The 19,642-nt window shown below is 39.9% G+C and overlaps 1 protein-coding gene and 1 long non-coding RNA gene across 3 annotated transcripts in view; both read right to left on the bottom strand.

Annotated features, from left to right (window-relative positions):
* si:dkeyp-72e1.9 (syntaxin-binding protein 4) overlaps positions 1-816 on the bottom strand; it is a 78,203-nt gene extending 77,387 nt beyond the window's left edge. Inside the window, exon 1 of one of the 2 annotated variants that reach the window (XM_051386871.1) lies at positions 286-816. In XM_051386871.1, coding sequence (XP_051242831.1) covers positions 286-350 — 65 coding nt within the window. In that variant the 5' untranslated portion in view covers positions 351-816. The remainder of the gene's footprint in view (positions 1-285) is intronic. The other variant, XM_051386873.1, reaches the window with a different exon arrangement.
* Positions 817-18,109: 17,293 nt separating this feature from the next.
* Positions 18,110-19,612, bottom strand: LOC127355846 (uncharacterized). The gene is made up of 2 exons (XR_007881870.1): positions 19,531-19,612; positions 18,110-18,672 (listed from the first exon to the last, which is right to left on the bottom strand). It is a non-coding gene; the product is annotated as an uncharacterized LOC127355846 (long non-coding RNA).
* Between the last annotated feature and the right edge of the window lie 30 nt (positions 19,613-19,642).

Here is a 19,642-nt window from a genome sequence, read left to right as displayed (position 1 = left end):
CGAAAAGTTATTTTATACATCGTCCACCTGCCTGGAAAAACTAAACTTCATTTTAAGAGACGCCAACTTTGTGATTAGCCCGCTGTTTGCCGCACTACGCACATCCGTTGTGTGCGAACAAGTGAGCCAAATTCGATTAAAGGAATTGCGCCGAATTTATCAGGGGAACCGTATCGCGAAGGAAAGTCTTCAGCCATGTTTAAGGAAACACAAAAACAACATTGTAATGGAGCTTTGTATTGTTCCCGCTTTCTTTCAGATCGAGCGCCCCAAACTTTGACGTACCAGTAAATGAGCGACAGTCCGTCGAAGCGCTCGAGCTCTCTCCCCCGCTGCTTCAGCAGAGACATATTATCCAACCGTGGTCCAGGTGTTCAGCCCCCACACTGCCGCCGACAACTTTCACAGCGGGAACCAAAAAGTGTCGCCGTCCCTGAAACGCATCACTGTGCCGATCTTCAACTGGCCTCCTCCTCGCGCTGAGAGCCGCGTGCCTTCGCTGACTGCGTGGATGTGTCAGCACTCATTCCCCTTCAAATCAATGAGACGGACACTGCTGGCCGGTAACGGGACGCTCTGTCGGCCCGATTCTAATCTGACCGACACGTGGGCTTTTTTCCTGCTGACTGACCTTAACCCGTCTGTTTTTGACAAAAAAAAAATGTCTCTTCTTCAGCCGCCCGCACCGCAGTCCTGACAGCTGCTACTGTCCGTACAGGCAGCAGGATCACCTCGACCTCTCGGAACACCCCGTGTGTGTGTGTGTGTGTGTGTGTGTGTGTGTGTGTGTGTGTGTGTGTGTGTGTGTGTGTGCGCGCGCGCGGTGGGGACACACCGGGACACACATTTGACTCCTGTGGATCAGTGCTGCTGCATTCAAGGTCCAATAAAGAAAAACAGTCCGTACGCTATCCACTTGCTTGGAAGAATTCCTTCACCTTATTTAACCGTATGACATCCACTTTACCTGTAAACCATTTATTATTCATTTTTTCATTGTTGAAATTCAGTTTCTTTTTTAAAAGATAAATACAATCTTACAAACACTGTTCATACTGTATATACTGTCATATCCACCTACCTCATGTACATAAACAAACCTGCATGTAAATATTTATTTCAGCATCCTTTGCACTCTCCACCATTGCACTGTTGTCTACTGTCTACAAATGTTATCATTTTACTTTGTTTATATATGTATAACTGTGCATAGTAGTTTATGTTTATTTTGTTGAGCTTGTCCTGTTTATTTATCCTTATTCTGTGTATGTACATTGAGAGCAAATTCTTTTTGTGTGTGTACATACAATAAAAGTGTTTCTGACTCTGATCTAGGGGTGTGAGAATATATTGGAAAATACTGTATAGTGATATTTTGTTTTATGATATTATATCAATTCTCAAAAACACTATATTGATTTTTGTTTTTAAACCCCCAACCCCTTAAACCAGATAGATGATGGATGTTACAGTGACTGTGATAAATACAAACGCAGATCCCACTGTTCTGGTTGCATAAAAAAAGTAAACTTTTCTGCATATGCTGATGTGTTCTTCATACTATTACAGTTTTCCTGGCTGCTAACCAGTTCTTGTGTGTGTTCCTGACTGTGATTTTTCACTCACAGCAGCAGCTTCCAGTTCTCTAACCAAGTGGGCATTCTGGAGGCCAGCTACCTGCTGGGAAATCAGAGAGGACACCACCGGGTTCCCCGCTGATCCCTGCTGCTGGTGACTGATCAGTGCACTGCCTAAATATCCTACTGTCTAAATATGTATATTCATATAAATATGAATTATGTGAAAAATATTTATAACATTTTCCTTGGGGATCATCCTATAAAGTTTTGGTGACTCTGGCCATAGCTTTAGAGGGAGTGGGTCCTCTTCCGCCATGTTTCTACAGTAGCCCAGAATGGACTGGCCTTTCATGTTTTTCAGGCCACCATAGTTTCTCTGTTGCATTCAGTTTAGCTGAGGGGTTACAGTTGGTTGCAACTAGTGGCTAAATGCCACTAAATGTTTCAGGGGTATCTTTTTTAGTATTTTACAATATAATAGTATACTATATAGTCTAATACTAGTAAACTTGAGACTCACTGAGACCAACAATGCTCTTGTTTGTTTGATCTACAGTATTTGTAAAGACTCAGTATTAATATGTGGATTAGTGACTCATTGATGTTAAAATAATACACGCTGTTTGGCTCAATCACAATCATTTCCATCATCTTAATGTCCCGTAACCTCATACTGGAGGCTCGTCTGCTGCTATCCACAGTAGCCTGACTAGATGGAGTTAGTAAAACCTTTCTCCCATATGCCTCTCATCAGGGTGCCTGCACTCCAATCTCCTTTTACCTTAATCCCACAGTGGAGCTGGAAGGTTAACAAGCCTCTGGCCGACCATCAGCGCTCTGACTCTCTGACTCTTTGTCATGGCTGCAGATAGGATTGGGGACAGGCAGATAATCCAGTCATGTCCAAGATGTCACTCCCTCAAACCCCACCTCCTCAGCAATCGACTATAATGATTGACCCAAAAATAGCAGCTATTTCCATATACACACATACCTACAAAATGTGTTAAAGGTAGGGTCGCCTTTTTTATGTCACTTAATGCTGCTGATGTTTTTACAACTTATGTGTGAGGTTTATTGAGCTGTAAAACAAAATGAGGCTGTGTATCTTTACCTTATATTTATGGAAACACATTTCTACCAGAAAAAGAAAGAAATGGTGATATTTATAAAAATAAAATGAACAGTCAAATTTATGACTTTTTTATAGAAACAGTCTCAACTTAAAGGTCCAGTGTGTAACTTTAAGGAGGATCTACTGTCAGAAATGGAATATAATATTCATAGGTATATTTTCATTAGTGTATAATCATAAATACATACATAATAATGTCTGCCACCTGGTCGGATTCGGTCAGATTCCCCTTGAAATTAACTTTCAGCTTTAGAAACACTACCGTTTTTGTCCACAGAGGCCGCCAGAAAGAGGCAAAATTTTATATTTAATGGTGGTGAGGTAGGAACAGAACAAGCCGAAAACTCAACATGTGACACAATTTTATAGGTGTTATGGCAAACATTGGGTGATAATTGTGTGTGGGTCTGTCATTATAAGCAAACCCATTCACATAACACAAAGTCATTTGAGCCAATTGATCCGTTCATATAAAAAAACACGTTTTTTGCAGCTTTAAGACTTTGGCCATGGTTCCTTTTAATACAATAGATATATGAAAAAATCAAACATTCTTTTTACAAATACATATTATATGAATTTCCTGTTGTTGCACGCAGCACGTTACAAATTCTTTTGTATGGTCGTGTATTTGTATGAGGTATCCTACTGTAGCCTATATGTAGTCAGTATATAGACTACAGTAGATAGCGTTTGGCATGCCCCCAGTTTGGAGAAGTAGACAGAAAGCTAAGCAATTGTTTTGGGATGTAAAATCACTGTTTTTGTCAAAGAAGTCTGGTGGCTTTGAAGAGGGCACAATAGCTTTAGTTCCCTATTGAAAAAGGCTGTCTGACAGCAAGGTAAAGCTGTGAAAATACTCCAGATAGAACTAAGACTTATTTTTTATGGGTCTGCCGCTCTCCGCAGCAGTACATAGCTTCTATGCTGGTCGTCCTGCTTCTCCGAAGGGGGGGCATACTGTATGTGAAACTATAAAGGGTGTCATGTCATATTGGTGTACCCTGGTGCTCATAAATATTCAGCAAGATTATATATTATCAGCTTGAGCATAGTGTACACATAACTTATTTTTATATTTCTATTGTATATTGTAGTTTTCTATTTAGTTTTTTATTTAATGTGAACACTTTAAGAAATGTAATGAAAAAAAAGAAAAACTTTCAAACCATGACAGTAAAAGATTAATAGGTTAAAGTTTCTGTAACAGTAAAACTGTGATGTTTATATTGCATTTTAAAGGAATTTATATGGAATAAACTCGTTTTTTATATTACAGACTGTAAATTGCACAGAAAACCACTGTCATAGCATTTATATGGTATTTTCATATTGCAAAGCGTTTTCTTTTGATGGTAAAAACGTATAGTTATTTTTGTTTTATTGTTTTTTACAGTGTATTTTCTTATCTATTGTGTTGTATCTTGAGCAAATTTCCCCAGTGGGATTAATAAAGTCTATCTTTTCTTATCTTATCTTATTGTTTCTTCTGTTTAGGCCATTTACCTGAATCCCTGTCATTTCCATGTTGTAACTTTTCCAAACTAAACTTTTTCTTCTTTTTTCAGCACTGTATCTAATAACACACACGTTGTTTAACTATTCAAACTGTGTAATTGTTCATCTCTGGCCATTTCTTTTCTACAAGGTTTCTAAATGGAAGATTTCCATTTTTCCTAACAGGACTTAAAGTAACAGGACTGAGTTTTTAGCATATATAAGCAAATACATGAAATGTAGCCACATAGCATCAATGCTAATAGCTACAGTCAGTAGAACTTTGGGTGGTTTATCAGAACTATCTTTAAAACATACGGAGCCCCTAAAGGGACATGAAAAAAAAAAAAAAAAAAACGTTTCTAGTGGCACTAGATGGTATTAGTGTCACTAGATACGGATCTAGTGCGCACTAGATACGGATCTAGTGCGCACTGATCCTATGGATGGAGTCTTGTGGCGAATCAGCACATGGCTCATTTAAATATTAAAATTAGCCATGTGTTAATAGGTCACACGAAAATGTAACCAATGAATTACTTATTTTGCACACATTTTAAGCCAATACTTACTACTATCTAGTGCGCACTAGATACTATCCATATTGTGGTGAATCAACACATGGCTAATTTTAATATTCAAATGAGTATTAAACTAATTTGTCTGTAAGTAAAAATAAATGTAAATTAATCTGTAACTTTTATTACAGTCCGCATTTAAATGCCTGTCCTCCTTTGAGAAAATAACAAAACAGTCCACCTTTTGCACATTACCTTGTTAGTTTAATACGTATTGGCTTAAAATGTGTGTCAAATAAGTAATTTCATTGGTTTTTTCGTCTTGTGACTATTAACACATGGCTAATTTTAACTATTTAAATTAGCAAATCATATTTGATATATCTAGTGGCGATACTATCTAGTGGCACAAGATACTTTAGTGGCAGATTAGTGAGAAAACTATCTAGTGCTCACTAGAACGTTCATTTTTTTTTTTTTGTCCCTTTAGGGGCTCCGTAAAAAACATAATAACATGTAAGAAATAATTTAGCTGAATCGAACGTTGAGATTGGTCATACTTACAGTATGATCAAACATACAGACAACAGAGTGAGAGAAGGTATTTTGTTTCTTCTTTGCCTTCAGAAGCTCTGATGTTACTTCTTTTTGGTCATGTGACTGGAGAAATGTCCCAAAATTTCTTTCAGAGAGGGGGGAATGTGTCAGGGTAAGAGGAGTAAGTCAAAACCTGGCAATACTAATACAATTATTTAACTAAGATCTTATGAATCTCCAATGAAAAAAAAATATTTTATGTCTAAATAGGAAATAGAGTCACACAGTAATGCAAAATATTACACTTCTGAAGGATCATTTTATTTCATGGTGAAGTGTAGTGTTTGAGAGTTTATTATTATATTATATTATATTATATTATATTATATTATATTATTTATTTATTATTTTCAGGGTTCTAGGTCGTTTTTATTTCATGATGTATGTTTAAACTGCAGCTAGAACAAAATGTATTAAACAGATACCTCCATGTCCTAGGGAAGGAGAAGGCACTGATTTGGCAGAATGGCCTATTGTCAATAGTACTAGAGGTTTATGTCGAGGTTTATCCTGAGCTTCATACTATTCTAGAGCTAACTGGACGTTAAGCTCCATGCAGGCTGGATGTCAATCAGAAAACATCAGAAATCCTCTGTAAGTTCATCAACAGTCTTCTGGATGGAAGACATTGTAGCTCAGCTGCAAAACTCTCTAAATAGGCTTACAACTCAACTGGCAAGGTCTTACTGCAGTCAGCAGCACAGGCAGACAGGCAGCTGGACACGTAGCACCCTCTTCTGGACAAGATCATAGCGTTATAGAAAGTCTCACTGCTTCACCTCTGTCGTCCTTTGCCAGCAGCCTGCAACCTGCTGTTACAATACGTGTCAAATGGAACATTGTAAGCACTGTTTAAAGTTTAAAAAGCAAATTAACATTAAAACACAAGTAAAATGCAGTGTTATGTTATGCCTGTCAGACAGGTGTGTGAGACAATCAAAATGCATTCTTGTCTTGATTTTAAGGGGTGTAAGAAAACTTTTAAAAATATATACAGTAGGCCTATAATTCATCATTCATCATTCATACACATTCACACACCCATGCACGGCATCAGGAGCAATTCGGGTTTCAGTATCTTGCTCAAGGATACTTCGACATGTGGCAGGAGGAGCCGGAGATCGAACCAACAACCTCTGAGCCACAGCCGCCCCTGTGTTATATATTACAATAATATTATTATTAGTAGTAGTATTTACACAGGACTTTTCAAAGTAGAGTTACAAAGTGCCTTACATGGCCAGAACCAGGATTAGAACATTTTAGGAGGCACTGGGCAAAAAATCTAATCAGACAATTAAAATCCTATAAAATTAAAAAAAAAAAAACATATTGCAAAATTAACTGCACTGGAGTAAATCATGTCACATTACAAATATACAGATTAATAATACCCATAGCTAATATGTGATAAGAACAATAATACCAATAAAATATGAGACATTAAGCAGCGGGCTAGAATTCGTTTTAAGAAGTGATTTGAAAGATGTCACAGCAAGCATCAGATTTTAGAAAAGTATGCAGTTAAAACAACTAAAGAAAATAGACCAACGGGAAGAAAACACGGAATTTATCATACCACCATTTCGCAAATTATTTTTTCATTTCATTAAGTATAAAAGAATTTGCCAAAAAACATGTTGAGAATATTTGTCATATTTGAAAATTAGCTGGTATCTTTTCAATTCAATAAACACAATACTCAGAAAAGTTTTCAAAGTGGCCTGAAGGTGGTGCTACAGGAAAGGCCAGGAGGTCAGCAAAGTAAGCAATAAGGATATAGATAAGTAATCATTCTTTAGTAAACATGAGTGTGCATACAGATCTAATGTCAGTGTGGCCAGCAGGTTTGGTCTAGTGGGATAAAAAGCTAGCTGTAAAAAATAAAATAGAGACAACAAAGAAGAAGCAATTGTGTCTGAAAGACTTGGAGAGCACCTGCATAACTATTTCCATATTGTATCATTCATTTTCTCTTCTTATTCTGAACAGGATAACAGCCACTCATCCTCTTTCTCCTTCCCTTCTACTGCCCTGCTCCTCACTTTGAAAATGGCCATTTAACCCTGGGTGTAACCTGTTCTATATTGCATTCTGTACATGCTTTTGCAGTGCAGTCATGTGCAATGAAGAACAGCCCTCGGTGCTGATCAGGCTGCAGCGTCTCTCACTGTGGTTTGCGGCTGGGAGGGGAGGAGAGAGGCTGACAGAGAAAGTGTCCTCCCCTGTCTGCTTCAGGTACTGTCAGACACAGGAAATCTAAATATCAAAAAAAAAAAAAAAAAAAGGCGAGATCTGGCCAAGCTGGTTCACACAAGCAGGTAGTAGTATGCATACACACACTTCTCAAATGACATGCCAGTAGGAGGTGTGGTTTACTGTCAGGTTTCAGGAGTTCAGATGGGATGGGAAGGGTAGGAAACTGTTGAAGAAGTGAATATTGCCCTTGAGCAAGGCACTAAAGACTCTGGTGGATTCTTGCAAGTACGGGAGCCAGAGGAACCTGTTTGTTTTTCACAGATTATCTGTCTCATGTACTACTGTCAGGATAGAGTGAGAGTTTCAGCAAAAATGACAAAAAGTCATTTTTATAAAAATGATCTACTGCGGCTCTAAAGGAATAGCTCAACATTTTGGAAAATATGCTTGTTTGGTCACTTGTTGCAAGTTAGGTGAGAACATCCATACCACTGCTGTAATCAAACTGTCATTATACTGGACCTTAAGAAATAGTTTTGGTCTCAGACTGTATTATAAACGGTTTACAGATGTAAGGTGTAAGATAACCAGCTGCTGGCTGAGAGTCTTACCGGTCTGAACATCTAACTCTCAGCAAGAAAAAGAATGAGTGTCTTTCTCAAATATATTCCTTTAAATGGTTTAGGGTCAGATGTATGATTAAGTGAATGTAAGATAATACAGTGACTTCATAAATACAGTAACTGCAGCCTGTGTGTGTGTGTGTGTGTGTGTGTGTGTGTGTGTGTGTGTGTGTGTGTGTGTGTGTGTGTGTGCGTGTGCTGTTGGTTTGGCCACACACTCTGTAAGGCTTACAGTCCGGACAGACAGAGCAGCACTTTCCTGTCAGATGAGCTTTATAGGGTTTTAGGGGCTTTAGCGTCTGCTGGTCCCAGGGATTTGTCTCTCACACACACTCACAAATCACATTTATTCGCATATCTCGTAACTACAGAGATTCTTTCACTTACTTCATGCATCTTGATATAGATTATTTTTTACAGATTACCTTAGAATTGTTGTTAGAATGGTATTTTACATTAAAAAACCTGTATGGTGCAGTGTATCAGCAGCATGCATTATTCTCTTTGAGGTAATGATTAATGTAAATGATGCCCCTGTCCTATAGTGGACTTTGTGTCCAACTACACACACACACACCAACACACTAACTTTGCTTATCATGAGCTGCAAAGGCTGTAGTCAGGTTTCTATTCTATTCTATTTCTAAATGTAGAGCAAATCTGACCCGAATTTCCAGAAGAGAGATAGAGATAAACAGTGGTGTTCCTAAATCTGCAGTTGGGGCCCATTAAAGGTCCAGAGTGTAACATTTATGGGGATCTATTGTCAGAAATGGAATATAGGAATCATTGTGTTTTTGTTACCTTGCAATGAGTCCGCCATGATGAACTGCCATGTTTCTACAGTAGCCCAGAACGGACAAACCAAACAATGGCTGTAAAAGGGCCTTCACTCTTTTGCTCTTTGTTACATTTTGTTTTTATCAATACACCAACTTTTCCACCTCAGCTGAGCCCGTTGATCTGTACAGAAATGGCTCACAAATATATTAGGGTTCTGTTCCATTTAGTTTAGCAGAGCCCTTCCAGTGAGCAAACATGCACAATAGCAGCACCCTAACTCTGTTTGACCTGAATGGAACAGAACCTTAATTTTAATGTCCCTCCCCATCCCAGCTGTAATTGGTTCACAAAAAGTGACATTGACAAGCACATCGACTTTATGAGAAGTTATGAGAAGAACATGTTTCAACAAAATAGCCATTTGTTATATGGTTCATTGATCTGATTGGTTGAAGTTCACACGTACGGTCATAGAAAAATGCTTCATCCAATCACCTGCTGAGTATTTTTTTGTTTCAGTTTCAGACTTTCCAGGTGGGTCTGTGTAACAAAATATCTGGCGCAGTCAAGTTATCAAAGAGAAGGAAATTGGGAATATTTTCAGTGGCGAATTAATCCACATTTGGTGCTCTAGTGCAGTGGTTCCCAACCTGGGGTCCGCGCTCCCCAGCGATCACAGGGGGTGCGCACAACTTTGTCTGCTGAGGTTGAGAGGTTACCAGAATTATTATTTACAAAAATTTAATTTATAAAATCCCAATAACACACCCAATTGGATAATCAAAACTCTGTATAATCCAAATTGAAACATATTTTTGGTCCACATTTAAATTCATTAAGCTATTTATTACCTATTTAGTGCGTGTATGCGGGTAGGGGTTGGGGGGGCCTGACTTGTCTTGGACACAGGTAAGGGGGGCTTCAAGGAAAAAAGGTTGGGAACCACTGCTCTAGCGAGTACTTGGGGCAGCAGGACCTTGTATGTGGGACTGAGTGAAAAATAAACTACAGAGTGTGTGTTCATGGTAATGAAGGAAAGCAAGCAGTGCAACAGTGTGTCTCACTGATGTGTTTTTAATAGTTTTTGGACTACAGTAGAGCTCTACGGCACAGGGGAAGATGATATAGTACTGGGCCCCAAACACATCCGAGACTCACTGTCTAAAGATATAGTTACTCTAGATGGCATTACCTTGGCCTCTAGCACCACTGTCAGGAATCTTGGAGTTATCTTTGATCAGGATTTGTCATTTAATTCCCACATAAAGCAAACCTCCAAGACTGCCTTCTTTCATTTACGTAATATTACAAAAATTAGACACATACTATCACAGACAGATGCAGAAAAACTAATCCATACATTTGTTACTTCTAGGCTGGATTACTGCAACTCTTTATTATCAGGTTGCCCCAATAAGTCCATTAAAACGCTCCAATTAATTCAGAACGCTGCAGCACGAGTACTGACAGGAACTAGAAAAAGAGATCACATCTCTCCTGTACTAGCTTCTCTGCACTGGCTCCCTGTAAAATGTAGAATAGAATTTAAAATCCTCCTCCTCACCTATAAAGCTCTTCATGGTCAGGCCCCTTCATATCTTAAAGAGCTCATAGTACCCTATTACCCCACTAGAACACTACGTTCTCTGAATGCTGGGCTACTTGTGGTTCCTATAGTCTCAAAAGTAGAACAGGAGCCAGAGCCTTCAGTTACCAAGCTCCTCTCCTGTGGAACCAGCTTCCAGTTGTGGTTCAGGAGGCAGACACCCTCACCACATTCAAGAGTAGGCTTAAGACATTCCTCTTTGATAAAGCTTATAGTTAGGGCTGGATCAGGGGAGTCCTGAACCATCCCTTAGTTATGCTGCTATAGGCCTAGAGTATCGGGGGATTTCCCATGATGCACTGAGCTCCTCTCTTCCTCTCCCTCTCTTGATGCACACATTCATGCCCCATTAATGCATGTTACTAACTTTGCTTCTGTTGTCGTCGTCATCATCTTCTTCATGTTCATCATCATCAGTCACTACTATTGGTGTAGTTGTTGCTACTGTTGTTGCTGTGCACCTTTGTCTCTGTTCTTCTGTCGTTACCTCTGCTCCCTCTCTCTCTCTCTCTCTCTCTCTCTCTCTCTCTCTCTCTCACCCCAACTGGTCGAGACAGACGACCACCCACCTAGAGCCGAAGGGTCTGTCCTAGGTTTCTGCCTTTTAACAGGCAGTTTTTCCTTGTCGCCGTCGCCAAGTGCTTGCTCATGGTGGTACTGTTGGGTCTCTGTAAATAATGTTTTAAAGAGTTTGGTCTAGACCTGCTCTATTTGAAAACTGTCCTGAGATAACTTCTGTTATGAATTGGTGCTATACAAATAAAATTGAATTGAATTGAATTGAATTGAATTGAATTGAATTGAATTGAATTGAATTGAATTGAATTGAATTGAATATATCAGAATTAATACACACAGTTTGACAGTAGATGCATTCACTGTTGGTTTGGATCTTTTCATAGAATTTGTTGGCAAGAAGAGAAATATAGAATATCATCTTATCTAGCCATCACACCTCTGAGCACCAGAAGAGGAATGTTATTGTTTATTGTGTTACTGAGCGATAAATGTGTCCTCACCTCAGCAGACAATTAGGCTAATCGAGCAGTTCCTTCAGGAGTTTTTACTGAGAGAATCACATATTTGAAAGCAGGGTGGAGTTGCCTGGTTGCCAACAGACTGTTCTAATAATGCTAAGCAGTAGAAGGGTTTGGCATCATTTTGGTGTGTGTGTGTCAGTGTGAGCTGTGTGTGTCTGTTTGTGTGAATGCCTGCATAGATCTGTGTGTGAATGTAGAGTGTGTGTTTGTTTTAAACCTGAAGGGTGGGACACACCTGTCATTGAGAAGTTGTCGCCGCACACACCCTCCACCCGCTACAATAGTGGTGAAACCGTTGAGCTGCTCAGAGAAACTGCAGCTTTAAAGGCCCACTCACCAAATTCCACACATATTTTCTCACTTTTCTCACTCACCAGGTATCTAGAAAGGCAGAGACTTTAATTTGTTAATTTGAAAAACTCAAAAACAAGCAACAAACAGCAATGTGTCTTTCCAGGAACAATGTCCTGGTTATTCTGGTCAATTCTTTGGTACAGTGTTTCCAAACTTCACCATGACAACCCTGTCCCCTGCAATACCACAAATGATTTTAGAGTAACATGTTTTGGTGAGTGATGTCCCGATCTGATCTCAAAGATCGGTATCGGGGCTGATCAAGGCATTTTTTTTAACTGACTGGTATCAGCAATGTTGAGCTTTATTGGAAATACATTTAACAGAATACAATTCATTCATGTAACTCTGGTAAAAGCTGCACAGACGTTTCATTTAATTGTTCCATTAAAAGATAATACTTTAATCAAACTGTTTATTAATTAATGTGATGGGGGTGTCCATAAAAAAAATGTGGGGGAAACCTGAATGCAGTTTAATATCCATCTATCTCCTACTGATTACTAAAACTACAGTTAGTGCTTTTTTATTCTGCTGCTTTCTCAGTTGAGTCTCTCTCTGCCACACCTGGGCTAGGATGGGAGTCTAGAAGGACATCCACACCCTGTGCAATTCACCCTCGCAAGTGTGGTATTGACCCAACAAACCTGCTAGGCTGATATAATACAGTTCACTTTGGTCTCAATGGGACTAGTCTCCCCAACCCTGTCAGATCACCACTGGGTCCATCATTACAAATATGTTGTTGAGTTTTTAAATTGTGGTGCAGTATGACTAGAACACACTGCAGGAGTTTCAGGAGCAGCCCTCCTGAAGATGATACACATCACTACATAGCAACATTAAATGTCACCTTAAAGACTCCACCACTATGGCACCACCCAGAGCAACAATGTATCTAAAAGCTGCATGTGTCATACTTGTCATACCTGCAGTGAACCCACGTCCTCCAGGTAATAAAACTCTGGTGACAGCCAGACACACCTTAAAGCTCCTGAGGTCACACCTCTCTGGGGAATGTGGACTAAACAGCGACATGAATGCAATTCTGGTTTCCTGAACATTCATTCGCACAGTATCACCGCAACATAAACACCTGTCCACATTCTCAGAGTGTCACTTAGGTGTGTATGTGAGTGAAGAAGATGCAGAATACCTGGATAGGAGAAAGGCTCTGCCATGAGGTCGGACAGAGGGGCTCAGATTCAGGGCGAACAATGTGTGTTTTGTCCAGTATGAGGAAGTGATCCAGCTTTTAACCCTGTCGGAGATAACTAAAGGACAGGAGAGTCTGTCCAGTGTCCACCACGGCAGGACAGTCTACATAACTGTTTATCTTACTATGTACTATCTAAAAGAACTTCTACCCATCTGTCCGATATTGTCTGCCCAGTGTGCTTAAAGATATGAGGTAAAGGTCCAATGATCGAAAATATATAAAAACCCCGAGTCTCCCCGAGTGGCTGCTGCAACCTAGCATGCTACCATCTTGATTTTAGTACATGCACTCAATGTGTGGAAGATTTTGTGCTTTATTTCTACATATATGCATATGTTCAGTACTCGGTTGGATAATTGGATACCAACAAAGCTATACATTAAAGCAATATTGAAAAAGGGCAACTAAAATGTGCTTCTCCTTTGATCAGCAGGGTGAGGCGCTCTTGTAAGACTGTACCAGTAACCAAGCACGATTGGGAGGAACCACCGGGGGAAACCTACACCATGAGGGCGAATCTCTGTGAGGAAGTTCCACAGTCATAGAGGTCAGAGGTTATTGTTAAGAGCAGAGCAGCACCTCAGAGTTGTTAGCGATCCAGGAAACGTGAGCAGCTGGAATCCTGCTGACATTGGAGTGCTGTCTCCTGCCCCATAGCAGCAAATTAACTGTACTCCAGGTGAACTCGTCCTGAGGCACTGTACTTCGTCAGTGTCTTCATGGGCCCAGGCAGTGTATCAGCTTCTCCTGATGGCTGATTCATGCCTGTGTTCACAACCAGAATGCTGCCATTCCAGTCTGACCGTTCAGCCAGACATTCCAGTCATGGTACAGTACCTGGATCAGACAACACCCTGCTGGAATGCTTTAACTGTCATCATAAAGACAGACCTCTGCTACATTAGCATTACCTTTAAAGAAAAGATAATCAAACTCAATTTAACACATTAATGACTAATTACTATATTTAGCGTATAGTTAAAGAAAAGTTTTTTGATTCCAGATATTTATCATTTTATTTTCCTCAAAAAAATTAATTAATCTGATATTTTAAATATAATGTTAAAGGTCCAGTGTGTAACATTTAGGAGGATCTATTAGCAGAAATAGAATATGATATCCATAGATATGTTTTCATTAGTGTAATTGTTCTATCTACAGAATCTGTATCAAACGGGACAGAAGGGCTCAGATTAATATTATCACTAGTTCAACATATGGTTGGGCCTCACCACCTCAGCTGTGCATTTATTATGTTGTTCTACATTAGAAATATTTCACATACTTAATACACATTTGTGAAAACCAGAAATGTCTGATGTTTGAGGTAGCTGTTATGTTTTCTTGTATGTTTAGTCACGACACACCATTTACTTTAATTGGAACGGGTTTGCACATGTGGCAAATTCACTTCATTTTCCTGTAGACACCGGTGTTACGATTGCATTGTTAATGACTGTGAAAGTTATTTGTGTATTTGGATTCAGATCCACTCCAAAATGTTATCTGTTGTTCTTCAGTCCATGTTACACCCTCCCACCAAGTTTCATGAAAATCAGGGGCAAGTAGTTTTCCGTAATCCTGCTGACAGACAAACAAACAAACAATTGTGCCAAAAACACAATCTTAGAACCCATCGGCTCTAATGCCAATTTAGCCTCTGGGGAACCTGAAATCTTGGCCGTTATATCCAGAAAATGGATAATAGATATCCAGGCCAAGACTTCCTCTTCCTTGCGCCAAAAGTGTACTAGATAGCTAGCTAGCTAACCTATTTAACCTATCGAACAGAAACTAACTCATTCATTCACATGACGCAGCATCAGGAGCAATTTGGGGTTCAATATCTTGCTCAAGGATACTTAGTGGACGACATGCTCTACCTCTGTGCCACAGCCACCCCTTAAGTACTGGCTGGTGGTGGTGGTAATAATTCCTCATATTGTATTCATCTTGTAAAATACTGATTTGAGTGTACCACACTAATGTTCCTATCAGGGTCCAAGGGTTAAACTCCTTTACCATGGAATGGTGTATGGGGAGAAGAGGAAAAAAAAAAAATAAAAAAAAAAAAGAATTCTCCCCCATAAATTTTTTTTTTTTTTTTAAAAAAAAAAAAAAAAAAATTTAAGGAAAAAAAATTTTTTTTTTAAAAAAAAAAAAAAAAAAAAAAAAAGCTTACCTAATATTGATTTAATACTGGTACAAAACATTTCAGAAATCCAAATAAAGTGGACACATTACTAAATCAACCCACCAGGCAAAGCTACCTGAACCTACAAATGTAGCTTCATTAGCTGCAGCTATGTTTGTAGGGACATCTTGTTAATGTTTAAGCAGAGAACGGACTGTAGTCTTCATCGATCCATCAAATCCACTGACTCTCACCCTCGTATCAGTGGAGGAATGCAGTGGGGATGGGGTTAACTGGGTGTCACCTCTGCATCTGCTCTTAGCTGCAGGTGACATGACATGAGATAAATACAGCTTGGTAAGGTATAGGCCTTAACACACTAATGTTTATTCATTAGGATCTGAGATCATTTCAGTTTGACCCTGTGTACTCGCTGATTGATCTCTACTGTTTCTTGCTGTTGGGGTCAAATCTTAGTCACTCTTTACTGCGTTACACCCTCATTACCAAATTAGTACATGGATGAGGCAATGCATTTTTACCTGCATACGTAATTCACTTAGCAGATGTTATTGTCAGCTGGATAAGACCAAAACCACATGGACCATCACTGAGAAGTGTTGTCCTTCCTCTGCCTGGCTGTTCTGTTCTTATGCATATTTGTAGAGTGTCAGGCTTGGGTCGGGTTAGGGTTTGGTTATTTTCAAATGCAATTTATTTAGAATTTCATCCATATGTCATGTGTTGCAAGTTGCAAGTAGATATCCAATGCCCAGTGTGAAGAGAGAGAGAAACAGGGGGTCACAAAAGCATTGCATTACACTGGCGTCTAGCCTCTGCTGTTGGGTCAGGTTTGGGTATAAAATATTGCAGTACCAACGTATTCAGTCATGCCAATCAATTTTAGACCCATAAAAAATATGTTTCATATCTGAATAATGTTTCTAAAGGGACATTTTGAAACAAAGACACCATCTTCCCCACATGTGATCTGTATCTGAATATCTTATCTGGATCAGAAAGATGCACAGTAATGCAGGTGTAAATGTACGCAGAACATATGTGGTCAGAGGGCGGCTGTGGCTCAGAGGCAGAGCAGTCGTTCCCCAATCGGAAGGCTTTGGGTTTGATCCCCGGCTCCTGGTGCCACATGTCGAAGCATCCTTGAGCTAGATTCTGAACCCCCTATTTGCTCCCAATGCTGTGCATCGGTGTGTGAATGTGAATGTGAATGAATGTTAGTTTCTGTTCGATGGACTTTGCCATCACTGAGTGAATGTGTGTGAATGTGGCATGTAGTGTAAAGGCACTTTGAGTGGTCGGAAGACTAGAAAGGCGCAGGTCCATTTAGCATTTACTATCTAAATCCATGTCGACCTCTACTATTAGTGTAGTTGTTGCTACTGTCTTTCTCTCTCTCTCTCTCTCTCTCTCTCACCCCAACTGGTCGAGACCTAGAGCCCTAGGTTTCTGCCTTTTAACAGGCAGTTTTTCCTTGCCCTTGTCACCAAGGTCTTGCTCATGGTGGTACTGTTGGGTCTCTGTAAATAATGTTATAAGGAGTTCGGTCTAGACCTGCTCTATTTGAAAAGTGTCCTGAGATAACTTCTGTTATGAATTAGCGCTATACAAATAAAATTGAATTGAATTGAATTGAATACCTTGTATCTCAAGCTGCCCATCAAAATCCTATCCGATGAGCTCTTCCTCTGCAAAGGAAAAAGAAGTTGAGGCTTTCAAAGGACCACAACTACGTGCAAGTATAGGGTTACGTGTTGGCGCCACTGCTGCGCCGATGGACTGGCTTTTCGCACAGGACTACTGCCAATCTACAGCCTATCAACATTAACCTATAGGAAGGCAGGCTACCAAAAAGTAATCTTTGAATGCCTATTGCTGTCTCACATGGCCCTCAACTCGCAGGTTAAAGTGATCTGACAAGAGTATCCCACATCACTGCCTCTGACTGAAAAGTTTCCCTGTTCCACACACCTAATTTGCATTTTGATCAAAATATGGGCAGAATGGAGACACCAGGAACAGTCTGGTCTCAATTTCAACTCATTAAATACTCCTGCTCTGCTTCAAAATATCACACCGTAGGTACCCCTTAGAATTATTTCTGGTTGGGTTCCAGCCCTAAGCATCATTTAGGGATGTGTCCACCATTATATCATGACAGTACAACATAAGACAAATAATCTGTGAAAAAATCAGGTTCTTCGGGCTCATTGTAGTGCTCCTAATGGCATGTGTAAGAATCTACCGACCCTGAACAAAAACAGCCAAACAAGCCAAGTCTTTTGGTTGGAGGCTTGAAGATGTCATGGGAAAAGATAGAACTCAACACTATACTGTTGATTTCCTAATGTGAACATGGAAACAAACACACACCATTGTTTGAGGTCACACTCTTGGCTGGTTGTTTCCAGTTGATAGCAGCCTTTCCTTTCATGGTTGAGAGGTCATGGCCGTCAGCACAGATGTTGAATGACACCGCTTCTTTCCAGCAGGGGGATGGAAAGAAAGAATGACCCTGGCAGTCCTCAGAAAACTTCAAATTAGGAAAAGGACTACAATTCCTTCACATTTGACATTCAAGTGCTTTCAATTCTTGTGAATTTACAAGCTAACACGGCCCATGTACAGACTGTCAATAGCCCTGCAGCAAAACAACGAGAGGTTGCAGAAGCATGGGCGTGTTGCTACAGGTATTAAAGGGGAGAAGATTAAACATGAACATGGATGTTAAGATTATCAGACATGAAGCAATCATCTGAAAAAGCCAGTGCTGCTGAAACCAAAACAGGAGAACAGAAAAATGTTTCCTGCATTCTGGTGACTTTTAATAATAATAAGTACAGTACACTGCAGCAGCATTTTTATGTTAAATACTTTTCATTTTACTTTTGCAAGAACAGTAGACTTCTAGAATTGTGGGGCATACGGCTGAAATACATGGAGCACAGCAATCAACTGAACTTCCAAACATGGTGTTTGTGTAAAAAACCTGTTATACATGTACAGTAAAAATCTGTCATAAATCAGGGAGAAATACAAGAAAACTGTGATCCTGTGAGGAAACTAGGAGAGTGTCCTGGGAAAATTATGAGGGTTGGCAAGTATGCCCAGTATACAGTCATGTGATTAACCTTGATAAAACAAAAAATGAAAAAGGAGCCTAAAAAGACACAAGAGTATATCAGACCCGTTGTAACATGACGCCCGTCTCTCAAAATGCACAGCGGCACTACCAGAATGCATTGCATTGCAATTCATAGCTAATGAATAAGTGTGGTAATGACTGATCCTGTGCACATGTACCATTAAAGGAGCATGCCCTGATGATGTCATCCATCATGGTTATCTCTGAAGGACTCTGAAGACCTGCAAAGAAAAGACTGTCAAGTTGCATTATGGGAACTGTAGGATCTAGTGTTTCTAGAATTAACTACTGCTGCTTCTTCACCATTTGTCTTTCAATCTGTCAGTATACACATACAGTGGCAGTGCACATGAGCTGAGTCGCCATGTCTTGTTTGATCCCCTTTCTTTCTGTCAGTGGCCTAATCCACCGGGAGAGTCGTAGTATCACTGTAGCACACCTTACACTGACTGACACACACACACACACACACACACACACACACACACACACACACACACACACACACACACAGACACACACACACACACACACACACACACACACAGACACACACACACACACACACACACACACACACACACACACACACACACACATATAGTAGGACACTGTCGGGTCTGACTGGTTCAGCCAGTGTAGTCCTTGATGCCACACCCCCCCAAGCTACAAAGCAAATCACCCACCCACGCGCGCGCGCACACACACGCAGCCTACTAAGGGCGTGTCTATGTTGGTCTATGGATTTTATAGTATTAAATAATATATACCATTAGCCTATGCTGTACTCTTTCTGTCCCACTCTATAATGGTAACTCCAACTATATAGCCTAGCTATGTCTTTACTACACACATTAAGTGTACAAACACACTTTTGCTCTGAGAAGCAAAGCTTTTCCCCAATAGCACAAAGCTGTCACACCTTTTACATATGTGCATACAATATACTGTAGTGACACCATTTGCTAATACTTCAGAACATTCTATTTTAAAATGTCTTCACGCTTCTCAGTAGGTGTTTTGATACTGTAAATTTGCATTAAGTAATTAATAGTATGTGTTTGTTTAGCTGTGAATACCTGGGAGGTTCTCCGCGGGTTGGGGCTTGGCTCTGTGGCCCCGCCCTGTCCTGTGCTGTCAGGTCCACAGGTTGTGCGTGGAAACTAAGAGTGAATGTTCCAGCTGTTGAGT

Source organism: Dicentrarchus labrax, unplaced genomic scaffold (assembly GCF_905237075.1).
Source record: "Dicentrarchus labrax unplaced genomic scaffold, dlabrax2021, whole genome shotgun sequence".
NCBI lineage: Eukaryota > Metazoa > Chordata > Actinopteri > Moronidae > Dicentrarchus > Dicentrarchus labrax.
This window is presented reverse-complemented; position numbering and strand designations above follow the sequence as displayed.